At 56.9% G+C, this 26,490-nt stretch overlaps 1 protein-coding gene across 5 annotated transcripts in view; it reads left to right on the top strand.

Moving 5' to 3' along the window:
• Nucleotides 1-23,940, top strand: part of ELN (elastin) — a 31,432-nt gene extending 7,492 nt beyond the window's left edge. Inside the window, exons 3-34 of one of the 5 annotated variants that reach the window (XM_037054750.1) lie at nt 341-373; nt 2,516-2,545; nt 3,861-3,896; nt 4,396-4,494; nt 4,728-4,808; nt 4,891-4,953; nt 5,650-5,697; nt 6,648-6,719; nt 7,055-7,084; nt 7,545-7,616; nt 8,193-8,234; nt 8,632-8,691; nt 8,967-9,020; nt 10,367-10,468; nt 10,557-10,604; nt 11,089-11,151; nt 12,314-12,367; nt 12,987-13,169; nt 13,394-13,432; nt 13,972-14,058; nt 15,022-15,087; nt 16,152-16,265; nt 16,350-16,409; nt 16,969-17,094; nt 17,785-17,823; nt 19,264-19,377; nt 19,462-19,521; nt 19,788-19,895; nt 20,540-20,578; nt 20,793-20,846; nt 21,205-21,243; nt 22,914-23,940. In XM_037054750.1, the coding sequence (XP_036910645.1) occupies nt 341-373; nt 2,516-2,545; nt 3,861-3,896; nt 4,396-4,494; nt 4,728-4,808; nt 4,891-4,953; nt 5,650-5,697; nt 6,648-6,719; nt 7,055-7,084; nt 7,545-7,616; nt 8,193-8,234; nt 8,632-8,691; nt 8,967-9,020; nt 10,367-10,468; nt 10,557-10,604; nt 11,089-11,151; nt 12,314-12,367; nt 12,987-13,169; nt 13,394-13,432; nt 13,972-14,058; nt 15,022-15,087; nt 16,152-16,265; nt 16,350-16,409; nt 16,969-17,094; nt 17,785-17,823; nt 19,264-19,377; nt 19,462-19,521; nt 19,788-19,895; nt 20,540-20,578; nt 20,793-20,846; nt 21,205-21,243; nt 22,914-22,957 (2,159 nt within the window). In that variant the 3' untranslated portion in view covers nt 22,958-23,940. Of the gene's footprint in view, nt 1-340; nt 374-2,515; nt 2,546-3,860; nt 3,897-4,395; nt 4,495-4,727; nt 4,809-4,890; nt 4,954-5,649; nt 5,698-6,647; nt 6,720-7,054; nt 7,085-7,544; nt 7,617-8,192; nt 8,235-8,631; nt 8,692-8,966; nt 9,021-10,366; nt 10,469-10,556; nt 10,605-11,088; nt 11,317-12,313; nt 12,368-12,986; nt 13,170-13,393; nt 13,433-13,971; nt 14,059-15,021; nt 15,088-16,151; nt 16,266-16,349; nt 16,410-16,968; nt 17,095-17,784; nt 17,824-19,263; nt 19,381-19,451; nt 19,522-19,787; nt 19,896-20,539; nt 20,579-20,792; nt 20,847-21,204; nt 21,244-22,913 lie in introns of those variants that run through there. The other 4 variants (XR_005067716.1, XM_037054752.1, XM_037054749.1 and 1 more) reach the window with 4 other exon arrangements.
• Nucleotides 23,941-26,490: the final 2,550 nt, after the last annotated feature.

Here is a 26,490-nt window from a genome sequence, read left to right as displayed (position 1 = left end):
CTTCCCCTTCCCAGGGACCTGGTGGTCCCTGCCTTTGTTCACATTTCCTTTGATCCTCCACAACATTCCTGAAGTGCTGGCTGAGTGGGTACTAAGGTCCCCTTTCTCAGAGGCTGAGAAACTGAACCTGAGAGTCAAAACCACAGATCAGGGTGGGAGCTGGGCTTCCCACCAGGCGTCTAAACACTGGGCTCCCAGAAGCTCCTTGTCCTAAGGGAGGGCTGTCCCTGACAGCCCTTTTAGGACTTGGAGAGTAAGACCCCACAATGCCCTTGCTTTGCCCAGGGGGGATAAATTGTAAGACAGGTGGACCATTCACTGCCATCTCTTTCCTCTGCAGGGCTGGGGCCTGGAGGCAAACCACCCAAGCCAGGTAAGACCTGAGGTCTTAGGGCACTGAGAGCAGGCCAAGGGCCAGGGGAGGGGAGGGGAGGAGAGGGGAGGGGAGGGTCCACAGAGCTGCAGACCTATCAATGGAGCCTCTGGGCAAAAGGCAAGAAGGAAGTGGAGGGCAGTTCCTGTCCCCCCGGTACGAGCAGTCTCAGGCGGGGCCGAAGGGCTCTGGGGACAGGAAGCTGGCGGCAGCTTTTGTGAGGAGTATCCAGCATTTATTCTCTAAGTGTCTATGTGCCCGGCCGCCCTGTCCCTTCTGCACACAGTCTCAGAAACAGCCTGGTGCTCAGGACAAAGGTAATGGTTGAGGTTCCAGGGCCCCAAGCCTATGAACGCCACTCTGAGGCTTGGACACAGATGGTAGGCTCCAGACTCCACTGATGCTCCCCTGACTCTAGACCAAGCCCCCTCTAACCCTGTGCCAAGACCCTCAATATCTCTGACCTTGCTGACAATTCCAGCCCTTAGCCTGATCCCATGCCAGACCCTGACTCCAGACCAAGCCCTGAACTTAACCCCAGGTTGGACCCTGGCCCTGGCCCCAGATAGGCATCCTTCCTGATCCCTAGTCCTTTCTAGCTGTGTTTAGACCATGGAGTTTCCAGGCAGGAGATGTGACTGGGTTTTCCTGGCTTTGCCCAATGGGCCACAAGGGTCCACCTCCAGTTCCAAAGAACACACACCCAGAGAAGACAGAGGGCATGCCCCTCCCAGGAAGCACTGGTGGATATGGAGCAGGTGGAGGAAATGGTGTCTCTGTGCAGACTGATGACCCCATTGGTGTGAGATGCTCCACATGTGGCCTTGGCACTCCCCACCAAGCTGTGTCTCCCCGGCTCTGGAGGCCAAGGCTCCAGGACAATTTGCATGTCCAACAGCTCTTACGAAATCCCACTGTTCGATGATCCAATTGCAGATGAATCTGCAAGACCCAGATTCCCCTTCCCTGCAAGCCCATCTGGGTTTTGAAACTCCAGGGCTAGGGCCATGCTAGAGAGGAGCCGAAGGGCAGGAAGCTAGGGCTACGGGCTTCCAGGAGTCTGGGGTTCTGCAAGGCCAGAGCCCTCGGGATTCACTGCTGTTCCCGCCAGAACCTGTATTCTGCCTCTTTGGAGGGCCCTTCCCAGGGTCTTTGATGGTAGAAAGAATGGAGGGGAGGATTAGGTAATCCAGGGTGTGGAAGTAGGTCTGTGCTTAGCCAAGAAGACCCAAAATGTGGAGGTTGTGACTGCAAAGCTAGAGGGGAGATTGGCTGATCCCACTGGCAGCAGGGGACACACGTCATGCTGTGATTAAACACAGGAGGGGGGACTGAAAGAACTGCATGGAGTCCCATAACAGCTGGTCGCTAAAATGAAGCCTTTAGTAACAATTTAGTTTAGACTTCCAAAAGAATTTTCAGCTCAGGGTGAAGGAGCAGACACAAATAAATAAATAAATAAATGAAAGTCAGGGCATCTCTTTCTCTTTCTGATGAAAGAGGGCTGGAGCTCACAAACTCCCTGTGGTCATCTTTTAGCCTCAGGGCTCTGGACTACAAAGGCCTGGACAAAGCCACAGTCCCCCTCCCTCCCCCAGGCAGCTCCCCACATCCGGGCCATGGGGACGTCTGGGCCTGCCCAGGCAAGATGGAACAGGGCATAGGTCGTGTGTGTCGTGCTTCAGAACAATTAATCCCTTGGCGAGTAGCGGGTGGGTGGCCTGGCAGCTGTTCCATGTGGGCCCCATGGCTGGCCGGCCTGGGCTCTCTGTGGGGGACCAGGCAGCTGGGAGCCAGCAACACCCACACCCTCGGCACTAGCTGGAGGCCAGCCACCCATGTGAGAGGACCAGAAGGAGCAGGGTACATCTCCTGGGCACCCTGGCATATTCCCCACACTAGGCGCTTTCTGCTCATGATCTCACAGGTCCCAGGAAGGTCAGGGACACAGTGGCCATCTTGTAGGTAGGGAAACTGAGCCTCAGAAAGGAGAAGTGACTTGCTCCTGCAGGCGGAGTCAGTGGGGGCAGCAGTATTTGGATCTAGAGCTCTCGGATTCCAGAAAGAGAGAGGGTTGAGCTGGCCAGGCCCCTCAGCTCCCAGCTGGGGTCAGCATCTTACCCCTCCTCCCCTCCTTTCCAGGGGCTGGGCTGCTTGGGGCATTTGGGCCAGGTAAGCCCAAAGGAAGGAGGGCAAACAGCAATGGAGCAGGTCATGCTGGAGGGCAGTGTCGGGACCAGACTGCTAGAGGGAGTGTGGGAACAGGACAGGGGGCTGCAGAGAGGTTGCCCGTTCCCATCCCTGCTGCCCCAGCCTTTCTTACCTCTGGTTCAGTTCCCATCTTCCCTTCCCAGCCCCTCTGTGGTCAGGAAGGCCGGAACAGGACTGTCCCCTGCCCTGTTGGAGCTCAGGAAACAGGCCTGGCTGGAAGGAAGCCCCTGAGAGAGCTGGGGAGGGGCAGGGCCTATAGTTCTGGGAAGTGAACTCCACCAGCCCCAGGCAGGGCCTGCCTCACACCCTGTATGCCTAGAAGGCAGACTAGGCAGAGTTAGAGGCCCATCTTTCAGAGGCACTGGCTGAGTTTCAGATGGGGCGAACTCGCACAAGTAGGAAATGAGTGGGGGGGAGGGAGACCACACCCAGTGAAAGCCAGGTAGACCCTCCAGGGCTTGGCAGTCAGTTTCCAGCGAGGACTTCCCTGGGCTCAGGACCCTGGCAGCCACCACTGGTGCTTGCAGGAAAGATTCTCACGTAATTGGAAACAACCCCGGCACGCTTGTGAACTCCAACCTGATTGCCCATCAGTCCTGGCCAAAGTCATGGAATGTCTCCTGGAGGGGGAGAAGCGGCGATTGGGCCCAGATGTGGGAAGAGAGAGCCAGAGGGACCCGTTTGACTTTTCATAAACATTTTAGCATCTGTCTGAAATAGAGGAGGCTCCTAGACTGCAGGCATGCTGGATGGACAGATAGACAGATGGTGGAGGACAGAAGGGTCTCCAGGTACAAAGAAGGAGGAGTGGGCTAAGCCAGGTGACTCCTGAAAGGAAGTAGAAGTGAGGTCTGGGGAAGGGGCTAGTGTGGGAGCAGGACAGAGCCTGGCCTGGGTGAGGGCTTGCTGGCAGACTCTACTCAGCTGCTGCCCCCACAGACAGCCCCGCTGAGTCCCCCATTAGCTGGTGGTCCTTCTAGGAGAAGCAAGGCCTGGCCTAGGTGCATTATGGGGCATGTGGGGTGGGAAGTCTATGCAATTACATCCACATAGCACACAGCAGCTAGTTGCTAAATGGCAGCTGCTTTTCTATCAGGATCAGCCCCTGAGAACCAAAGGCTTCAGTCCGGCTTAGGGTCATGAGCGGCTGTACACTGACCATAGTGCTGCTTGGTTCCTGCCTGCCCTCCACCAGACCCTTCCTACCCAGGATCCAGGCATGATGCCCACTCACCAGTCTCTCTTCTCACCTGGCTCTCTCTCCTTCTTTCTACAGGTGTTGGAGGGGTTGCAGGAGCTGTCCCTGGGGCAGGTTAGTGTTGTCACCCAAACAAGATGCCCATTTGGGGGGCCAGAGCCAAGCCCAGGGCATCTGCTTAGTGTGTGGGCCAGGCCAGTCCTGGGCATGCGCGTGGGGGCGATGCTGGGACCACCTGCCTAGAGTAGCTGCCCTGAACGCAAGGAAGTCGCTCCCGCTGCGTCCTGAGTGCTATTGTGATGTAGTGCTAAGAACTGAATGGAAGCGGCTGCAGAGGTCAAGGGAGCCCAGAGGAGTAGCTCTACTCAGCGGGGCTTCGGGAAGGAGTTTGGGAGGAGGGCCTGTGGAAGTTTGACCCCAGAAGATCCCTGCAGTTTTGTCAGACTGAGCACAGCCATCTGGCATACACTGCTCTCCAACACCAAACCCGGTCCTGAGAGCAAAGGCTGCTGCTTGGCGCGGAAGTCCTGCAGAGAGCAGAAGACCCACCTCAAATGTGCCTCCTGGGCAGAGCTGGGTGGGCTCAGACCTCACCCCTTCCTCCCCTCCACAGGTCTCGGGGCCTTTCCCGCAGGCACCTTCCCGGGGGCTCTCGTGCCTGGTGGAGCAGCTGGCGCTGCTGCTGCAGCCTATAAAGCTGCTGCCAAGGCTGGTGAGTGTGACGTGCTGCAAGACCCTCTCATCTCTGTGGGCTCTGCACTTTGCAAAAAACCTTTCCTGGGAAGCAGGCAGGTGGGAATCCTCATCTCTAACCCGCTGGGGCTCAGGGAGGCCGCCAGTCTCCAAGTGAGGTGGTAGCGAGCTCGGATATCAACACTGGGCTCTCCACATGCACTCACATCCCTCCTGCATGACTCCTCGCCTCTCCCCCTCCTGGCTCCATAGGTGCTGGGCTTGGCGGTGTCGGCGGACTCGGTGGTGTTGGTGGCGTTGGAGGTCTCTTAAATGGCTTAGGAGTGTCTACAGGTACGGTGGCTAGCCCTGGGTTGCCCAGGTGAAGGCTGAACACCTGGTGACACCCACTCTGATGCGGTTCCTTCCGTGCCAGGTGGAGTGGTGGCTCAGCCTGGAGCAGGAGTCGGAGCTGGAATAAAGCCTGGGAAAGTGCCGGGTCAGTGTGGAGTCCCTGGGGCTGGACATAGGTCAGGGAGGCAATGAGGCTCCTACTCTTTACTGGGCGGGAAAGGCGGGGCCTGGCTGCAGTGGGGCAGGGAAGAGAACGAGGCCCGAAGTGCAGTGCCTTGTTCGAAATCAGGGAGAGGGGCCCCAGCCTACATTCTGGGCCCTTCTGCCAGGATCTCAGAACAGAAAGAAACCTCAGAGACAGGCTCTGTGGCCAACATTCAGGTGACAGATGGGGACACAGGCTCAGAATGGAGAGTCAGTGCAGAGGGACCTTGGTGGTCACAGCAAAGCCAGGGTGGCCCAAGGTACCCTGACTCCCCATATGGTGCTCATTCCTCTGCACCAAGCCCTTGACAAAGTGACTTCAGGTTAAACAAAAGCCTGCCTGAGTCCACACAGCAGGAGGGATCATCTGGAAGCTGTTAGCCCAGAGGTGGGCTGGGCTGGCCATGGTAAACACACTCCAGGAGACAAGATAAATCAATGCACAGAAGGGTCAGCAGATGACTTTTGAAACTCCCGCGATGAAGGCTGCAGCCACCACACATGTGTTCCTGGCTGCCCCTGCCGGAACTGGGGTGGCCGGTTCGTGAGCCCTGGAGCCACAGAAGGAAGGGCCAGGGAAGGGTGGATTCCTGGAGGCTGGGTTGCTGCTCATGGCTCCGCCCTCTTTTGGCCACAGGTGTGGGGCTACCAGGTGTATTCCCAGGTGGAGTGCTCCCAGGCGCAGGTAAAGTTGAAGAGGAGAAAGTACCCTATTTCAAGGAGACCATCTGGTGGCCTCCTGGAAGGCTGCTCACCCCTCTGCAAGCCGAGGCCACCAGAAGCCTTCAGTCCCTAAACATCAAAGCCTGAGCTTTTTATGACACAGGGCCCCTGTCATCTTTCCCCATGAAGGCCAGTCAGCTTCTCCTTGTCCCACCCAAGCCCTGACCCCAGGCCCAGACCCAGATCATCGATGCAGCCTGAGGAGGGCCCCCGAGGACACACCAAGTCCCCAGTGTAGCCAGCTAATTCCCAAAAGCCATGAGTCACCAGGGAGCCAGCCCAGAGCATCCGCCCTACAAGAGACCCTTGGAGTTGCCCTCTCACCCTTCACTCCCTGCTAGGGTCTGGCCATCCCACCCAACATGTGATCTCCTGAATTCCCCCAAAAGCCCAGACTTAGGCTGTTTTGCAAGATTTGCTGACACTGTCCCTTCCTCTGTCCCTCTGGCTGAGGTGGGCCCAGTCCCAAGGGAGGCAGGAGAGGTGGGAGCGCCAGACACTGGCAAACGCAGTTTCCAGCTACAGCAGATGGCTGTGTGTGTTCAGTTGTGAATGCATGTCAAGCAAGGGCCCTGAAAGGGCACAGGCTCCCACCTTGTGCCAGCTTTTCCTGTCTGTCTTTTCTGGTAAGGGTGGACAGGGGGCTGGAAATTCATTCCGGCTGAGACGAGGCCAACTGAGGCCCAAAATCACATAGCTAGGAAATGGGATTAAAATTCAGTTCTTCTGTCAGAAACGGAAGAAACGTCACCATTAAACAGCTCCCATCCCACATGAGCGGTGTTTGTCACTGATGTCAGTGCAGAAGGAGGTCAATTGTGTGACCCAAGGGGTGGTGAGGGTGCCAGGCTGGTGGGCCTTTGAGGCCTGCCTTCCCACCCTCACTGCCAGATCCCTACTTTCCCCCCTCAGGAGGTCGGTTCCCAGGTGTTGGGGTGCTCCCTGGGGTTCCCACTGGAACAGGAGTCAAGCCCAAGGCCCCAGGTACGTGAACAGTGGGCTGGGGACCCATGGTGGAAATCTGCACCCACTCTCAGGCCCTATAGGAGGGAGAGCGGGAGTGGGCCTGGGGCCCTGGGCTCAGTGCCCTGTGGGTGGGCACCCCTTGTGCTCCAGCCCTGGTACAGCTGGCAGAGAGGGACAGAACACCTCTCCGAAATCCCAAGTATACATGAGGGCAGCATAAGCCGGGAGATCTGGGCAGAACTGGCCATTACTTGGGCCAGCCCACCTCTCTGTGCTGCCTGGCACCAGCCATTGGTGCCTCTACCCTGCGCCCATGGTGGAAAGGCTACAGTGACGTCTCCTCATCATTGCAGGTGGAGCCGGAGCTTTTGCTGGAATCCCAGGTGAGGCAAGAATCCCCAATGAGTGGACAGGCCAGAAGGGTGGCCAGCCAGGCAGGGGCTCTTGCCTTGGGAGGGGCTGAGCATTCAGAATCCCATCAGGCCTGTCCAGTTTCCCTCATGCCTACTGCTCTAGGCCTTGGACTGGCTGCAGCACAGGTCTGCTTCCGCAGTCCCAGCCCCTCGTGAGTAGCAGCCCACACGGGCCCAGAAGACCTGCCAGTCTATGCTAAATGCTGTGGAGCAGAGTGGATTCTGCAGCTTTCTGTGGGAAATGGCCTCCCATTGGCAGGGCTCAGCTGATGGGTGACAGGAAGGCAGAAATACCCACTAGCAGGATGGTTTCTGGATGCAGTGGAAGCTCGTTCTGTCTGAGTGGAAAGTGGAGAGTGAGGCTGGGGGCTCAGTAGGAGCTGCTGGCTCAGGTTGCTAGGACCTGACTTTGCTCTCCTTGTTCCCACAGGAGTTGGACCATTTGGGGGCCAGCAGCCTGGTGTCCCACTGGGGTACCCCATCAAGGCACCCAAGCTGCCAGGTAAGTCAGACGGAAGATTCAAGGGGCACTACTCACCAGGTCTTACTGCTGAGAGAGCAGCTTGTGGGGGCACTGTTAGGGCTACCAGTGTCTCTTGCAGGGGCCATCAGGAAACCTGGGTACCAAACCTCACTTCTGATTGCCAGAAGAGGAAAACCTGGGGCAGCCATCCTGCAGGGGCTGGTCTCACTCTCGTGCACACATGCACACATGCACGCACAGCACAGAGACCCACAGCCTTGACAGGAAACGACCTGTGTTGATGGAAAGAAACACTGTTCATTGGAAAGACCCCTCTGACATCCACACCCCTCCATCAGCTCACACGATGAGATGTTTCTTATTGGGGAGGAGAGTAAGGAAGCTACTCAGAAACTAGGGGCCTGGCAGGGCACCCCATCTCCCTCTCCCACTCAGGGGCTCTTCTCTCTTGAGAGCCTCTGTGAGCTGCTCATGACCCTCAGGAGGGTCTCAGGCCTCTGCAACTGTGGGACTAGATCTGTCCTCCAAGGCAGCGGAGCCCAGCAAGGCATGGGGCTGCTGTGTGGCAGTGCCTGAGCCCTACCCTCTCCTCAGGTGGCTATGGACTACCCTACAGCACTGGGAAACTGCCCTATGGTGAGTGAGGCCCTGCTGGACCAGCTCTTTCCAGATGCAGGGTCCTGGCAAGGAAGCTGCAGCCCCAGCCCTGAGCTAGAGGAGCACCAGCTGAGGGTCAGGGGTGGGAAGGGAATCCCCTACGGAAGGAATGTGGAACCTGGACTCAGACAGCTTGGTTCTCAGTCCTGGCCCTCACGCTTATCACCAGGCCTTGGGAGACCCAGCTTCTCCTCTGAGTCTTGGTGTCCTAGCCTATACCGTGGGAGTAACCATCCCTCACACACATTTGAATTTGTCTTAACCCTGACTTGGGGGGCCAGAGTGGAGATTCTGGCAGCCCAGCCCTGAAGGGCGTGGCAGGGGGCAGCTATGATGAGATCTGCATAAATGCCCAGTGAACCTCTCTGTTTTACAGGCTATGGGCCTGGAGGAGCTGCTGGTGCAGCGGCCAAGGCCGGGTACCCAACAGGGACAGGTAAGGAAAGCCTCACCCCACTGCCAGCCAAAGGGTCGTGATCACCCAGGCTCCAGAGCTGGCCAGGGTCTCTCCAGAAATCAGGCTAGCACACCATGCATTCAGACCCCAGTCTTTGCTGGGAGAAAGATCCCGGGTGGGGCAGCTCCCTCAGTCTCTGCTGCCTACAAAGCCCCCCCGCCCCACCTACACCCACCGGTTCTCTTAGGGCTGGAACAGGAGGGCTCTGGAGATTCAGGGGCAATTTTTCAGTCTCTGTCTTTCCCCTCCCCCAGGGGTTGGCCCCCAGGCTGCAGCAGCAGCAGCAGCAGCTAAAGCAGCAAAATACGGTGAGTACTTCTGGGGTCCCTAAGCCCTAGCCCCCAGCCCCCCACATCTCCATCCCTGTCACCACTGAGAGCCTGCCTCACAGAAAACTAAACAAGGCAGCTCCTCCCCAGCCTACCCCATTCCTCCCTCTTTCCCTCCATCCTTTCATTCGCTCTTCCCTTATCCCTCTCTCCATCATCCACCCATCCATCCATCCATCCATTCCTCTATCCATCCCTTTATTCACCCTTCATCTCTCCATCCCTTTATTCCTCCCTCTCTCCGTTCTTTCATCCATCCATCCACCCACTCACCCAACTACTTATCCCTCCCTCCCTCCCTCCATTTTACAGACCAGGGGCAGGTGAGAGCTTTGCTGGAGACAGTAGGCGCTGGTGTGGGAGTCAAGGAGAGGGGATATTGTTTCTACCGGGAAAAGAAAATCAGGAAGTCTTCTCAGAGGAAATGATACTGATTGAGGCCCTAAAATATAGGTGGAGTTTGTCATGTGGTTAAAACAGGAAGAAGGAGCTCTTGCAGAGGGAATGGGTACTACAGTGGTTATAGAGATTATTTTAAGTGGGACCTATATGAGCATTTTAAAAATTTAATAGTTCAGTACCAATTTAGTGTGTACTATAAAATTTTTAACTAGCTCCTCAAACTCATGATGCCTTGGCTGGCAGACACGGCATGTCCTTCCCTGTACCCCTGAGGTGAGGAGAGTGGGCATCTGTCCCCTGCCCCAGGTAGTCCCAGTTCAGAGTCAGATCACTGGGGCCAAGGTCTTCACCTTCCCCTCCAACCCCTCCAGGGCCAGAGAAGCCCTTACAGAAGGGACAGAAAACATCTGCCCATCAGCCAAGGGGAGGAGGATATGGAGTGAAGGACTAGGCTGGAGGCCTGCCCCAAGGAGGCCCCATGGACCCTCCCTCCAGGCCCCTAAGGCTGGAATGTGGGAGCAGGAGAGCAGGGCAGCAAGGGGCTGCCAGACTCAGGCAGCCAGGCACTTGGATTACAACTTGGCCGAGTCTTCGGAACACAGGGAGAGGAAGCCTTGAACATTCCTACAGGGGCCTCTCTGGCCCGGGGAGCGGCCGCTTGTGGTTTCTCAGTATGTGGCAGTGATTAGAATGGGATTTGTCTGAAAACATACAAGTCCCTTAATGAGCGTGTTGAAACGGACACTTTGGGGGTGAGTCAATGAACAGTGGGGTGGGGGCCTTCTCAAGCAGGCTGAGCCAGAGATGCCTGGGCCGCATTCCCAGAGGAGATCACGCTAGTTTAAACGCCAGCATCTGCGTGGCCTTTCTTCCTGGCCTCAGGAGGGGCCCCAGGAGCTATGTCTGCTCTGTCCCCATCCCAGCAGGTGCTGGAGGAGCCGGAGTTCTCCCTGGGATTGGAGGAGTCGGTGCAATTCCTGGGATTGGAGGGGCTGGCGCAATTCCTGGGATTGGAGGCATTGCAGGTAGGGTCTGTTCCAGCAGGGGCGGGGTGTCCTTGAGAAGGTCCCCTGGGGAAAGACCTCACCCTCTGTGGCTGTCTTGTCTCTGCAGGGGCTGGGATTCCAGCTGCTGCTGCGGCTGCTAAGGCAGCTAAATATGGTGAGTGCCCCCAGGGGAGGTAGGCCTGAGGCTGCAGCCTGCCCTCAGACCCTTGGGGCCTGTTCAGTCCTCCAAGGCTGGATGGACTTTGCTTTCATACATCTGTGGAAACTTCACTTCCACCTCCCCAAGCATGGCTTTACCCATTCTAGCCATTCTGCCAGGCCCTCTCTGTTGTTCTCCACTGATTGGCCTAGCAGTGGGGCGACCACTGTGGAGCACCTGGCTCCTTCCACCCTACTCCCAAGGCCAACCCATAATTGCCGCTTCAACTGCCTGTGCTAGTGGTATGCTCTGAATTTGTTTGAGACATAGACCATGTTCTCCCCATCCACAGACCCAAACCTTCAGAGCTCTGTAGGCAATGCCAGCCCACCTGGGATTTTGCACTCAGGACCTGCCACTCCCGCAGCTCTCCAGAGCCCTTGGAGGCCTTCTGAGGTTCCCATGGGGTTCAGGCCAGAACAATCCTTTCCTCCCACAGGAGCTGCTGGAGGCTTAGTGCCTGGTGTCCCAGGAGTTGGAGTCCCAGGTGTTGGAGTCCCAGGTGTTGGAGTTCCTGGTGTTGGGGTCCCAGGTGTTGGGGTCCCAGGTGTTGGAGTTCCTGGTGTTGGAGTCCCTGGTGTTGGAGTCCCTGGTGTTGGAGTTCCTGGTGTTGGGGTTCCAGGTGTTGGGGTCCCAGGTGTTGGAGTCCCAGGTGTTGGAGTCCCAGGTATTGTGGGTAGACCAGGTGAACTGGACTCTGTGTATATAAGAGAAATATCAAAACTATTGCCAAGACTTTTAGATTCTCCCTAACCCTTCACTCATCTGTCATCTTCTCCCATACCCTTGGCCATAACTCATCTTCTCTCCCTTGGGTTATAACAAGATCCTAACTAGTTACTGCCAGCATTGTCTTCTCCAACTCACCTCTGGCTGTCTGTGTGACCCTGGGGGAAGAAAGCATGTCTTTGTTATCTCTGTGTTCTCAGCCCTTAGCTAAATAGTTGCCTAGTAACTGGTGGGTAAATGGGTGGGTAGGTGGACCGATGGATAGATGGGCAGATGGGCAGCTGGGTATGTGGGTGAATGCCCATGTGGATGAGTAGAGTAGTTGATAGATAAGAGGATGAATTGGGCAGATACAAGGATAGATAAGTACATGAATGAACAGATACATGAGGAAAATGGTGGATGGGGAGATGAATGGATAGATGGAAAGACAGATGGAAATACAGGTGGAAAAGCAGGTTAGGGACTAGATAAGTCATTAGAATGATGGGTGGAGGAGTAGATAGATAGATGGTGGGTGGATGGATGGGTGGATGGATGGATGGATGGATGGATAGGTGAGCACATGATTGGAGGAGGAGGAGGTGGGTAGGGGGAAAGTGTGAAACAAATGGTTGGATAGACAGCTTGATGAATGGGCAGATGAACGAATAAATGGTTGGATAGATGGGTGCATGAATGGACAGAAAGATAAGTGGTTGAGTGGTTGAAGTCTAAGGATAGACAAACAAATGGACAGGCACAATGGGTAGGTAAGTGGGTGGATGAATAGGTGGCTAAGTACACAGATGAATAGATGGAGATGTGAGTGGGTGAATAGATAGACATCCATTGGATTGTCTTGATGGAAACAGACTGGACAGATGAGTGAAAAGTTAATGCATATTGAGCATCCATGCTCTCCTAATCACTTGGGTCCACTTGGGTCTCTCCAGGGGCTGTGTCACCAGCTGCAGCTGCTAAAGCGGCCTCCAAAGCAGCAAAATATGGTGAGTGTGCTGATAGCTGTGCTTCATCCTACCCTGTTCTAGCCAGAGAAAGGGCATGGCTTGGCCAGAGTTACCCAGCAAGTCACTGTCAGAGCTGGGAAGTTGGACCTGTTGGGTTCCAGGATGATGTCTCCCCAGTGGACTCCCACCATGAGGCCATGGAGCTGAGTGATGGGAGAGTCCTCTATGACATTCCCATTGGGGACCATGTCTCTGACCTTCCCTGCCCCAGCCAGGGCCCCTCTCCATGGAGCCTGAGTCTGGCTGGGGAAATGGGACCTGCCCACAGCTTCCCCACAGCCACCAAAGGGGCCCTGTCCCAATCAGAGAAGAGAGGGGTTGGGGAAATGCTGGGGGCAGGGTAGGGGCTGGTTGTCAATAAAGTCTTCCTGAAAAAGGCTGGTGGGGGCCCAGGCATTCTGTGGTTTACTGTCCTTCAAGGACCAGATTTGGGTGAAGATTGCACCCACTTCCCCAGCCCACCAGCATCCCCCGGGACCCTTTCAGTCTCTCTCACTGAGCTCCTTTTCTATTCAATTCTCCTCCTCCCAAAGGGGCAGAACCAGAGTGGGAGTTGGAGGTATTCCCACTCACAGGGTTGGTGCTGGGGGCTTTTCAGGTCTTGGAGCTGTCCCTGGAGGTGTCCCTGGAGCCATCCCTGGAGCCATCCCTGGAGGCATTCCTGGAGCCATCCCTGGAGCCGTCCCTGGAGTTGTCCCTGGAGCCATCCCTGGAGCCATCCCTGGAGCCATTCCTGGAGCCATCCCTGGAGCTGTCCCTGGAGTTGTCCCTGGCATTTCCCGTGAGTCCTAGTTCCATCTGGGGAAACCAGGAGAAGGCATGGGGGCTTCTCTTCTGTAGGGTTCTAGGGGGAGTGGGAAAGTGTGGACTGGGCTTCACCATGCTCAGGGGGAAGCTGGGGAGAGCGCAGGGGGGCCTGAAGTGCCTCTCTGGGCAGGAGAGCAATCAACACAGCCCCACTGGGGTCCAGTGAGGTTTCTAAGGGTGTCTTTCATTTTCTTGTAGCTGCGGCCCGGGCAGCAGCCGCTAAGGCAGCCAAGTTTGGTATGTCCCCCCCACCCCCCACCCCCGCCCCAACACACCTCCATGCCCAGGGCATGCCCAGAGCAACATTCTTCTCTCCTGGGGAGCGTGNCCCCCCCCCCGCCCCCCCCCCGCCCCAACACACCTCCATGCCCAGGGCATGCCCAGAGCAACATTCTTCTCTCCTGGGGAGCGTGCCCTCCCCTCCTCTCCACCCCAACCCTGCTCTGCCCTGGGGCCCAGGCTCTGAGCTCAGAGCAATTTGCCAGCATCAGGACAGAGCAAGCTCACACTGAGGCCTCCAGGGCTGAAATGGCTTGGGCTAAGATTGGAAGGAAGCCCCTGACTCCATCTTCCAAAGCTGCACTGAACTTTTCTGCCCTTTTCAATTTCCCATCATTAGGATTATTGGTGCCCAGCGTATCACCCCACCCCAAACCAGGGAGTTAAAGGTGCTCACTGAAGCCACTCTGGCCCCCTCCCCACTCCTGCCCCTCTGCTCCCTCAAGGATGAGGAGCTTCAAGGGGCACAGCTAGACGTTCTTTCTTTACTCCTCTAGGTGCTGGAGGAGCAGGAGCCGTGGGAGGGCTGGTGCCAGGTGTCGGAGGTTTAGTACCAGGTGTGCCAGGCGTTGGAGGGGTGCCAGGTGAGCTGTGTCCCCAACCCAGAGTCAGGCTTGGTTTGTCTCATGGAAGGGGCCCTGGAGGTGACCCAGGTCAAGTGCACCATTTTAAAGATGGCAAGACTGAGCCCAGAGATGGGGAGGAGGAGAAGCAATATCCCTTACTTTGGGGGAAAGACCCCTTATGCGATTCCAGTCTGTAGAACGAACCTGGCAAGTCCCTCCCTCAGGGATGCCTAGGACGTCCAGACGTCAGCCAGCTGAGCAGCAGAGCTCTGCTCTGTCCGAGTGGGGTGGCCCCACTTACTTTAAGGTCCTTTCTGTCACTGACCAGCTGGAAGGGCATGTGTCCCCCTTCGGTTCCCCTGCACTCTTTATCCTCTGCCAGTCACAGGCCAGAGGGAAGAAATTAGGAGATATACTGAAATGAAGTCACAGCCTTCCTTGGTGGTTTTTTCCTACCAGAAGATTTCTCTCTAGATTCCTTCTTCTTTCTGGGACAAAATTCCCCTTTTGAGTTTCCCTCCAAAATGAGATATTTCCTCTAATAGTTTTGGATACAGGCACAATGAAGATTTTTTTTAAATTAACATCATCTTTAGCAGAACGCTTCACAAATATTTGAGGCAAAGGTTTGGAAAGGACCTAGGCCTCCGCCAGTCACAGACTTGGGCTGCCACCACCACAGTCCAAGCTAGACTGTTGCAGTCCGTGGGCTATTTTCAAGGAAGGGGTGTGCCCAGGGCAGCTGGTGGGCCACCCTCAGAGCAGGCCTGGAGCCTGGCAGCCCGACTCAGGCTGGGCTCTGCTGGGCTCCGCTTCTCTCTCTGTGTCTGGTGTGGAGAGGCAGCCCCAGACAGGGCCTTCTGGGAGAGGGGATAGTTCCCTAGAGGCAGACTCTGGGAGGTCTTTCCAAAATGGGGATGGGGGAAAGTGAGGAGGGGTACAAAAGACCCCCTCCCCAATCCCCTCTCTTCACCCTTCCAGGTGTTGGGACCCCAGCAGCTGCAGCAGCCGCAGCCGCTGCAGCAGCCGCTAAAGCTGCACAATATGGTGAGTGTCCCACCCCAGTTCTGCTTCCAGTGCTTTTCCTATAGCACTGCTCTCTCACGTCCCCTGTTCTGGGGTCTGGGAGCCCCCTGAAGCTGTCACATCCTCACTGTGGGCCTTCTGACCCATCTGTCCACTTTCAGGGTATGGGTAAAGTCTCTGATTAGGAAAGCAAAGTGAGAACAGGCCCTGGGGAGCCCCCACCCCAGTACCAACCTCTGCACTCTTCCCAAAGCCCCCACTGCCCCTGAGTCTAGCTGGGGCTCACCCCACTTCCAGGCCTCAAGTTGGGCTCCTCTGGTTCCTACCCTCTTGGTAGCAGTATTTCTTGTTCCCTGACAAGGTTCTCCAACTCTCAGTGCATCGGAGGGCCACCCGGGCAGCCCCAGCCGCCTCCACCTCCCTGAATACAGAGAACGGCAGTAGCCCCAGCTGAGAGCCCAGCCTTCTGCCAGGCCTGCACCAGGGCATCTGCACACCTTGGCTTTAGGGACCTGTGGGCAGCGAGATTCAGATCCGAAAACCTAGGGCTGTCTAGGCCACAGAAATCTTAATTTTAGGTCCACTGACCTCCAAACTCACATATGACAAATGACTCCTTTTTTGTAAAGCTGCCATTTGCTGAGGCAATCTTTACAGCAAGTTTATGAACTTGGTACCATTGTCTCCATTTTGCAGACATGGCAACTGAGGTTCTGAGAGCTTAAATAACTTGCCCATTGTCACACGGCTAAATGGTGGCTGAGCTGAGCTGTGAACCCACATCTGTCTATCTTACAGAGCACCCTTTACTACATAACTCTGCCTCCATTACCCTCAGAAGTCTCCAACAGGTCCTCGCCCCTCCAGAGGTTAAGAACTCCTGATCCTACACATGCCTCACATTAGGGGTGAGGAAGCTGAGACACATCAAGGGAAAATAATCTTTCCAAGATCACACAGCGGTTCTGTGCCCCGCATGGGATGGAAACCCAAGGCTCCTGACTCCTAGCTTGCTGTTCCTTCCATTAGCTTCTGTCCATCTTGGTTGGGACCGGGTTAAGGATCAGTTCTTCTCACTCTTGTAGGGTTAGGCCCTGGTGCTGGCGTGGTTCCTGGTGCTGGCGTGGTTCCTGGCGCTGGCGTGGTTCCTGGTGCTGGTGTAGTTCCTGGCATTGGCATTGGTCCCGGTGGTGTTGCAGGTGAGCTGTGTGAGAAAGTGGGCCTGAGGAGCCTCGGAATCCTCCATGGGTGACACCCCTGATGCCCCTTCCCTCTCTTTCCAGGAGCAGGGGTGCCAGGTGCAGCCAAATCGGCTGCTAAGGTGGCCGCCAAAGCCCAGCTCCGTGAGTGCCCTGCCTGGCTTTCCCTCCTCACCCCACTGAGCCCAGGCCAGCCCAGCACAACCCAAGCAGGAGCTGTGCCCTACAATATGCAACTTCTCAGGCCTACTTTACAGACTGGGGGACCCCCAAGGGAGCAAGTGGAGGGGTTGGAAAAGCAGATTTAGGGTATGGGAGGCCCAGGTTCAAATCCAAGGCCTCACACTGAGTGCCTGGCCTCTGAGCTTCCTGTCCTCGTGCACAGGAAGGGAGCGCCGATGGCATCCACTGCAGAAGGCTGTTGGGAGCATTAGAGGAGCTCATCCAAGAGGGAAGAGTGGGAGGTCAGCCTGGAAAAGAAAGTGGTGTAGTGAGCGTACAGCCCCGAATGCCGGCTGGGGGAGGGGCCGGACTTGGTGTTCAGTGGGAGTTTTAGGAAGGCCATTCTGGTGGCAGCCTAGAGAGTGGATTAAGGGGGCCTGGTCCCCTTCCCTTGGGGCCTGACTCAGCTCCCTGGGCAGGACACCCCCAAGGGAGCATGTTCCATGCCTGCTGTGGCCACCCCACTACTGATCTTTCCCAGGGGCTGCAGCTGGCCTTCCTGCTGGTGTTCCTGGATTTGGACCTGGTGCTGGCGTTCCTGGATTTGGGCCTGGTGCTGGCGTTCCCGGATTTGGGCCTGGTGCTGGTGTTCCTGGCTTTGGGGCAGGTAAGGGGCCTTCTAGGCTGGGCGGAAGTGACCCCTGAGCTCAGAGGAGGGAGACCTCTCCCTTCCCAGCACAACCCCCAGCACCAAGTAAATTCCCTGGGCTCATAGTGAATTCCCCACTAGGCTCTCCCGGAGCAGTCAGAGATGCCTAGAGTAGCAGATGCGGGACAGGCTGGGCAAGGATGTCCTGGCTGACATGTCACAGTCACTACCTCCCCAGGGAAGGGGTCACAGGCCTCCAAACTGGAAAGGATCCCATCATCCAGGGAAGGAAGCTGGAGGTCCCTGGACTCCGTGGCCATAGGTGGGCCAGGCTGGCTCCCCTTCAGTGGTACGCCACGGCGAGGGCCACTGGGAGAGTCCACTTCTTCGCCTGGTGGTTACTGACCCTGCTCTGTGTGCAGCCTCAGGCGAACCACACCGGACCTGATGGGGATGGGAGGGGCAGATGGGAGGAAGAGGCACAGTTCAGCCCTCAAGCGCCCCTGGACCAGACTGGCAGAGGCATGGTTAGACACTGGAGATCTACCCGGCAGGGCGAGCTCCTGGCTGGGGAGCCTCAGCTCCAGGGCTTTGAGAGAAGCAAAGAAGGCCAGGGAAGGCAAGGAGGGCTTTCAGGAGGAAGCAGAGCCCTTAAGCACAGAGCTTAGCTACTGACCACCCCATGTTTCTTTTTTCCTTTTTCTATAGTACCTGGATCTCTGGCTGCTGCTAAAGCAGCCAAATATGGTGAGTACTCCCCACACTGACCACCATGGTTGGTTCCACTGGTTCCCCATCATCCCTGGCAGCACCTGGTTACCCATCTCCCCTCCCCCAGCCCAGGGCCCCATGCCTAGAGCCTGCAGCACAGGGCTGGGATGGTCAGGATGGAAAAAGACAGTTTCTAGGACACGTTCAGGACAGCTTAGCAGACCTGGCTCCTGACAACCACATGCCTGTGGAGCCTCCAGCCCTGGGGCAACCAGACAGACCCCCCACATTTCAACCTTCCTGGGGGCAGTTCTACCTTGGTAACGACCACGGTCCCTAAGGCACCTCTGGTCATCACAGTTTTGTGGGCCTCCGGGTCACAGAGGGGCCAGGGTTGCTGCCAGCTAGGCGGCTTCTGCCTCCTAGCCAGCAAAGGCCCCAGTCCCCCACCACCTCCCTGTCAGCATACTGTGCCTGCCACGAGCCACGAGGACGTGGCAGACATGCCTGCCCCTCCACTTGGCGCGCAGCAGCCCTGGCTGGCCAGACCCACACTGTCTGTGGCCCCCGAATTCCTGGCCTCCTGGGAGCCGGGCCAGAGCCTCTGCTAGGGAAACACCAACCAGTCCCCAGCCAGTCCACTTGGGGCCAGTTTCCACCTCGGAAAATCCTGGCTTCCTCAGCCCCCACCCCTGGCGGGCCGGGTGACCCACAGGCCCTTCTCCTGTTCCTTGCTGGCTGCTCTGCCAGCCTGAGTCTAGCAGACATTGCCAGGGAAACAAAGCAGTTAAGGGCACAGGCTCCAGAGCCATTTCCTGCCTGTGGGACCTTGAGCATACTGCTTCACCTCTGCTGTGCTTCAGTTTTCTCACCTGCAAAATGGGGATGATATTAGTACCCACCTCCCCTGTTACACTGAAGGATACGCGTGCTAACTGCGAGAAACGCTGAGAATGGTGGAATTCTTGCCGCTGCTATTCCCAGCAGCCCTGCCCCAGACAGTGCTTCAAAACTCAGAGTAGGTTTACAGATGTCGTACTCTTTTCCTCTCCAAACACCTGCAGGGTGAGCCGGCTGAGGATCCTCACCTCCTCTAGGGAGGCGCGGCTCTGGAGCTCAGAGAGGTGAAAGCTCTAATACGTGGAGAAACCAGGATTTGAACTCAGGGCTGTCAGAGCCCGAGAGCAGCCTTCTCCCCTTGGCAGTGTGTGGCTATCACTTGTGACCACCTGCGGCTCTAGTGCTGGCCCAGGGGGATGGAGAAAACCATGTGCAAGCCAAGGCTCCAGGGGATCTCCTCTTGCCTGATTGGTCAGGGACACCAGCCCAGGCACCTGGGAATGGCCTTCTGCCTAGTGCTCCTTCCACTGGTCACATGACCTTGACCACTTGTCTGCTTGACTAATAATGTCCCTAGGTTGGGAAGACTCTACCCTTCAGAAATGAGGAGACTGACCCTCTGCCCCCTCTCCTCAGGAGCAGGCGTGCCTGGGGCGCTTGGGGTGCCTGGGGCACTGGGAGTGCCCGGAGCCCTCGGAGTGCCTGGGGGGCTGGGAGTGCCTGGAGCCCTTGGTGGAGTAGGTGTCCCTGGTGAGTTGAAACCCCAGGACGGCTGGGCAGGGAGGGAGACTGATCCATGAAGCATGGCCTTCTGAGCTCTCTCTGTGTCCCCAGGAGTTGGACCAGCTGCCGCGGCTGCTGCCACCAAGGCTGCTGCCAAAGCTGCCCAATTTGGTGAGCACTATGTGGAGGTGGGCACTGTCACCAGGTCCCAGGGTCTGAGGAGCCTCCGACCGACCGTTCACTGCGCAGCCCTATTCCCTGACCTGCCCCTAAGGCCCTCAGGGGCATCGTCTCCCCAAGGTCCAGCCCATCTCCTGGCCCCACAGCACCCACAAAGGCCCTGGAAGCTCAGGCTCCACCTGGTCCTGGGATGAAAACTCCACAGATGAGCAGCAGGGTCCCACTGGTTGGGTTTTAACACACAGCTCTTTCCACAGGCCTGGGGGGAGCCGGTGGGCTCGGACCTGGCGGGCTTGGAGTCGGAGGACTGGGAATTGGAGGGCTTGGGCCTGGTGGAGTTGTCCCAGGGGTTGGGGGCCTTGGAGGTAAGGGGCTATACAATAATCAGTGGAATGTATGCTGTGTGTGTGAGAGAGAGAGACAGAGACTTTCCTTCCTACCTTACCGCATTTTGCTCAAGCCGTCTTCTCTGACCCCACCCCAACCCCACTTCACCCACCACTCGAGTGTGTGGTGGGCAGGCCCCATGCCTGGGCTCCCACGGCATGCAGAGGGGGCCTTGAGCAAGCAGAAGCCAGGCTGCTTCTTGCAGCTGGGATCCCGCCTTCTCCCTCTCCTCTTTCCTTCAGCTCACATGACCACTTCCAGTGGGAGTTCGTTAGGATAATGGTGGTTATGCCCGTTTTCTAGAGAAGAAAACCAGAGCACGGAGAGAATCGCTTTTCCAAAGCCTCTGCCATCCTGGCAGGCCTCGTGCCAACATCTCACTCTCTCTTGGGGCATTATTGTATCTCCTTACACAAACCTGCCTGAAGTCTCTTCCTGTGTGCACCACGAGACTGGACACACAGTGGGAACTCTATAAAGACTTTCGGAAAGATGGATGAAGGAGGGGTGGAAGGACAAAGACTTTCGGTGGGCTGGTGGTAAAATGGGGAGCAGAACAGAAGAGGAACATGACTGGGAGGGAAGGGGTGTTCCTGAGCCCTCATGTGCCCCATCTCCCCAGGTGTGTCCCCAGCTGCAGCTGCTAAAGCAGCTAAATATGGTGAGTCGCTCCCTGCTGCCCTCCTCCTGCCCAGGCCTGAAGGCCACTAATACTCCCCACCCTGACTGCCCCGTCTCACCTACCTCAGGCCTCAATCCTGCTTGAAGCCCCCATGACAGCCTGTCCAGGATTTTCTCAACCCCAGAACCCAAAGGGGGTGCCCAGGGCCCCTTCAACTGTGCCTTGTCCCAAACCCCATCTGCCCTCTTCTCAGGTGCTGCTGGCTTTGGAGGAGTCCTAGGAGGTGCCAGGGCATTCCCAGGTGCAGGTAGGGGCCATCTCTGCTGTGAAATCGTCAGCTCTGCCCGGGTGCAGAGAAGGCCTGTCACGCTGGCAGGGGAAATCCTAGAGCTGCAGCTAGCAAGGACACGAGCAAGAGGGTAGAGGGGGCAGTCAAGGAGAGGAAACATCCTGGGCAAGGCGGTCAGGGGTGCACCATGGGCCTCAGGTGCCAGGCTGACAAGCTGAGGCTATGGGGCCCCGCACCAGGATGCCAGGCAGGGACAAGGTTTGTGGAGAAAGCCACTCTGGCTATGGAGGATGGGGAGGTGGTGCTGGGCAGAGAAGAAGAGAGGACTAGTTAAAGGCGGGACCTGACGCCTGCTAACCACAAGTCCCTCCTACAGGAGCAAGACCTGGCTTCGGATTATCTCCTATTTTCCCAGGTAAGCCCTCGCTTCCCGCCGCAGGCCCTGTGCTGCAGCTCTGGCTCCATCCTTCCCCTCCCCTGCTGCATCTCCTGCTCGGGAGGCCTGAGCCAAGCCCCAGGACGAACCCCATGACCTCAGTTACACCAGGCTGGTCTCCCCCTGATTCTTTGCTTCCTCCCCTGCAAGGCTAGGGAGCAGCAGCTTTTCTAGAACACCATGTTCTAGATGGGGTAAACTGAGGTTCATCGAGCACCAGGGGCTCACCCAAGGTCACGCAGTGACTGAGGCAGAGCCAGGGCTCTGAGCACCTAAGCACAGAGTTTGGCCCCCCTCGGGCCCATGCTGCCAGGAGGGCTCAGCGGGCTAGGCCTGGCAGGGAGTGGGGAGCTTGGAGGAGCTAGACACCTCACCCATTCCTTCTGCCTCCGGCACAGATGATCAGATGTGGGAGTAGCCCAGGGCCCTTCATGCTCACCAGGCGGGCCAGGCAGAGCAGTCCCCGCCTCCCTGCTGCCACTCATGTCCTACAGGAAGGAGCCAAGGGAAAGAGAAGGGAGGAGGAGGAGAAGGAAAGAGCTCAAAGGAGCAGAGACAGAGAGAGAATGGATGAGACAACCGGAGCCCTAGAGTTAGGGGGTCTGAAGGGTGGTAGGGGGACCCAGGCTGCCCAGGCTGGGCAGAGGAGGCAGAGGCCACTACCTGGCACCGAGCCACGCCCTTGCTCAAAAATGCACACGTGCCTCTGGAAGTGTGTGGGCTGGGTCCTGATCACCAACTGCGGAGTTCCGCCCAGCAACACCCGAAGGAGACCCAGAAAAGCCCCAGTTCCACCCCTGTGGTCACTCAGACTATGCATCCCTGCCACCCCCACCTGCTTCCCGCTACACAGATGAGGCAGCCGAGGCAAGGCCGGGGCTGGGAGCGCAGAGGCAAGAGCAGCCTGACCCTTCCCGGGTGCCTAGTGATGCCTGTGGCCCTATCCCATTGCTTTCCCAAACACCCTGGATGAGCTTCACCCAGATGCCCGTCCCTGCCCCACTTGGTTTCTTACTGCCACCAGGTGGCGGTAACAAGCCATGCCTATCTCCCAAAGGGATAGGACCTACTGGGGAGGGGCGGGGGGGCGGGGGGGGGCGGGGCCCTACTACCAGAGAATGTTGCCTAGATTAGAAACAAGGTTTACCAATCAGACCCTCCCCAGGAGAGGGCAGGCGTTCTGGGTTCCTGTCCCAGGTCAGCCACTGACTGGATGAGTGAGACTCCGTTCACCTGTCTGAGGCACTCTCGTGTTTCTCTATCACACGGTTTCCCTTGGGGGGGCGGCCCTGAGTCACTCGCTAAAGGCTTCCCAGATGTGTTGAACTCACAGCATGGAGTTCCATGCTGTGAGGAATGAGCTTGTCCAGGCCCATTCCTTTCGGGACCTGGCCGCAGGCCCCCTGGCCTTTTCCCTTCTCTGCACCTTGGTTTCATCAAGGTGAGATGAAACGGGGGCTCACATCTTGAGCCCTGGTCCCGCCCACCTGTCTAGTGGGAGTTTGTACAATGAGTGTGGTGCAGTCCAGGCTTCTGGGGGCTTCCTGGAGCCCCTGTTCCCCACTGCGATGATCCTGGTCAGCAGGCAGTGGCTTGAGCAGCGATGAGGAGGGCCTGGGCTAAGTGTCACGTATGCCTCCCCGACCCAGGTGGGGCCTGCCTTGGGAAATCCTGTGGCCGGAAGAGAAAGTGAGCTTCCCAGGACCCCCGACTCACGACCTCATCAACGTTGGTGCTACTGCTTGGTGGAGAATGTAAACCCTTGTGACCCACCCCCCACACCCCCTCCTAAGTCCCCACCTTTGGAGGGGACAGGGCTGGCCGGGCGGACTTGGAAATCCACAGGACAAGGAAACAAGAGAACAGTGGCCAAGTGGGCCCTGGGAAGCTCCCTACTTCAGAGGCAAGGGGTGGGTGGGCTTGGCCCCCTGCCCCCACCCCCTTCCCACCAAGGTGCTCCCTCTACAAACTCTCCATCTCCAGGGGAACTTGGTGCTAAGTGCTGGTGCTTCATCTTCCTGGGGGAGGGGGGAGGGAAGGGAAGCCCCCCCCAGGAAGCCTCCTCCCTGGGGCTCCCCTGAAAATGGTGCAGACACTCTGTGGGCAGTCCTACCTCCCCCTGCCCACCAGGACCCACCCCTGGCTGCGGTCCATTTGGTACCCAATCATCGAAAACCTCAGGCTGCATTCGGTCACACCATCTCTTGGCCCCTTTAATGCCCCTTTCCCCGGCCAATCGCTATTCCCCATACCCCAGGCACCTTCGGATCAGAAGAACCCAAAGCAAATAGCCCTCTTTCTCTTGTGGAATTCATCCGCCCATCTGTCCGTCCATCCATCCATCCATCCATCCATCCATCCTCCTTGTCCCCAGTTGACCGCCGGGCACCACAAGCTGGCGGGGCACCCCACCATCCACCTGGTTAACCTGTCGTGGCAGCCTGTGCCCTGCCTTCGCCCCACTCCACACACCCCTACGAAGGGGCCCGGGGCATGGGGGCTTGTGCCGGCTGGGGCGCAGGAACCCCCTCCCGAGCCTGGGTTTCCCCCACGCAGTACTGTATCCCCCATCCCTCCCTCGAGCCACTGTATTTCACAGCACCTCCCACCCTGCCCCGCCCATCTCTTTGTGTCTCGCTGTGATAGATCAATAAATATTTTATTTTTTGTCCTGGATATTTGGGGATTATTTTTGATTGTTGATGTTTTTCTCTTGGTTTTACTTTTGTGGTTAATTGAAAAAAATCTATATATTTTTTCTGATCTGGGGAGCTATAACCCCAGAAGAAAATTCATTTTAATCACTTTGGTATAACTCTGGATGAAACACACATTTTTTTTTAAATAAGAAAAGAGAATTAACTGCTTCAAAAAAGACTAATAAATGAAAACATTATAAAGGAAACTGTGTCTTGGCCTCCTTTGTAACCCCTCATCTGCTGGCAACTCCTGGCCCAGTCAGGGAAACAGGACTTGGCCTTGGGGAACCTCCACTGTTCAAGGTGTATTTGCCGGGTCTGCTTACCAGAATCCCCTGCCGGCGGCTTCCAGTGTATGGTCCTCCTCCAAGTTCAGACTGTCCTCGAACAATTAAAGCCCCTCCAGAGGGGGGGCTGGGCCGCCGGTCCCACACACACCCGCCCGCAGTGGGTCTCCTCCAGAGGTGGTCTTGCCTGCCCAGCCCCACCTTCCCCAGCCCTCGCCCCCCAGGGCCCGGTGGGGCGGCCTCCAAGCACTAAGGGTGTGGCTGGAGGGGTGGAGTGATCAAAACGGACCCCCCTATCCAGACCAGACCCTTGGCCTTGGTGAACAGCGGTACGGGGAGGAGAAAATGGTCCCACCTAAGAAAACCAGAAGACTCGTTTTCCTCTGAAACATCCACTCCCACACACGGTCACGTAAGGAACCATTTCGCTGCTTTATAAAGCGGAACAAATGGCACTCTGCAGGTGGCACTGGGAGACCCAGGACCACTCTCAGGTGTACCGGTCCCCAGGGACATCCCCCTTCCTTTGGGGCCAGAGATCCGTGGGGCCCGAGGACGTGCCTGCAACTCCCTCCTAGATTATTCCGGATACCAGGTTCTGGAATTCCTTCCCCAAACCACCAAATTCACTTGCAGGAACCACATGGTCTCTTGCCACATGTGGCCTCCTGAGGGCGGACCCCGTGGCCAGTGACACACTCCTAAGCCAGAAGGGTGGCTCAGGAGCTATTTGTCGGGGGTGCGGGTGGAGTCGGCAGACCGAACTATCTTGCATTTGTTCTTAGGGCCCTCAGAGTCCCAGAGGGAGTTGGGCCAAAAAGAGAAAAGGGACGGGATGATGCTCAGAGGTAGCTTCCTAGAGAGTAATAGAGTACAGGGAACAATTTATCACACTAAGAATAAAGTAGGGAGGAGGGTCATGCCTTTCTGGCAGGGAGAGCAGGCTGTGTGAAGGCCTAGAGGTCAGGACGGCAAGAATGCCCTAGTGGGACCCGAAAGATGGAGGAAGGATCTGAAGTTGGTAGGGGATGGATTCATAAAGACCCACAGGGGGCTGCTGTGATAATCCGTGAGAAGGGACAGCTTGCCCGAGTAGTAGCAAAGGAGATTCATTCGTTTATTCCTTCAACAAAAATATCCCTTTCTGATCCCTCTTAAGTTCTCTGGCCTCCAAAATGTGGCCAATTCCAGGTGGGGGCATCCCTGCTTTGGTTGCTTATGATTCATGGCTTCAAATACTGTCTATGAACTGGCAACTCCCAAACTGACACCTCAAGGCATAAACCTCTACCCTGAGCTGCAGACTTGCCCACAAGGGGCCAGTTCCTAATATCTCTACCTGGAAGTCTCATCCCTGCATAGCACGGTCCCCACTTCTACCCTCAGCCCCAGCCCCAGACATCCCCAGCTCAGTAAATGAGCAGCTGGATAGGCCGGCAGCTCGGAGCCGTCTGAGTCCTCTCGTCCACTCCCCGTGGCAGACTGACCAGCAAACCCTGCGACAAATCTGCTTTCAGGAGATATCCGGAGTCTGGCCACTTCTCACACCCCCCAGGGGTCGTGCTCTGGTCCGCCAGCAGCTAGTACCTGACTTACTGACACAGCTTCCTAAGTGGGCTCCCTGATTCTGCCCTGGCTCTCCAAGAGGCCTTCTCTCCACAGAGTAGCCAAAGCAATCCTCCCAAAATTGAGTCAGTTCAGGTCATGTGTCTGCTCAAAATCCTGCAGTGGCTCTCGTCTTGCTCAGGCACAAAGCCAGCAGTTTTTCAATGGCTAGAAGCCCCTACCTGAGGTGCACCAGCTGCCCTGACGTCACCTCCTGCCATTCAGCCCTCCAGCAGGCCGTGTGGTTACACAGACCCCACCATTCACTCTGTAGGCTGCAGGCCGCCCACTGCAGGCCACGGCGACAGCTGTCTCTCCTGCCCGGGATGCTTTCCTCAGCTGTCAACGTGCTTGGCTCCCTCATTTCCTTCGCATCTTGACTCAAACGTCACCCTCTCAGGAGGTCCTTCCCTCTTGCCTTTCTAAAATAGCAAACTGTACCCTTCCCCGTGCAGCAGTGTCTCATACGCCCCTGCCTTTTCTTCCTCCAGAGCACCTGTGTGACCAAGTAGACTTCCTTCTTTTTTTTATCATCTGACTCTACGTACCAAAATGTAAACCCCTGAGGATAGACACTGCTTTAAGAACAAAATAGATAAAGTCCCCACTTTCATTAGTTGGACACTCGGATAGAG

The sequence above is a fragment of the Sturnira hondurensis genome, unplaced genomic scaffold, assembly GCF_014824575.4.
Source record: "Sturnira hondurensis isolate 20B ecotype Veracruz unplaced genomic scaffold, ASM1482457v3 Scaffold0008380, whole genome shotgun sequence".
In the NCBI taxonomy this organism is placed as follows: Eukaryota; Metazoa; Chordata; class Mammalia; order Chiroptera; family Phyllostomidae; genus Sturnira; species Sturnira hondurensis.
Note: the sequence above shows the minus strand (reverse complement) of the source record. Positions and strands in the feature narration are given on the sequence as shown.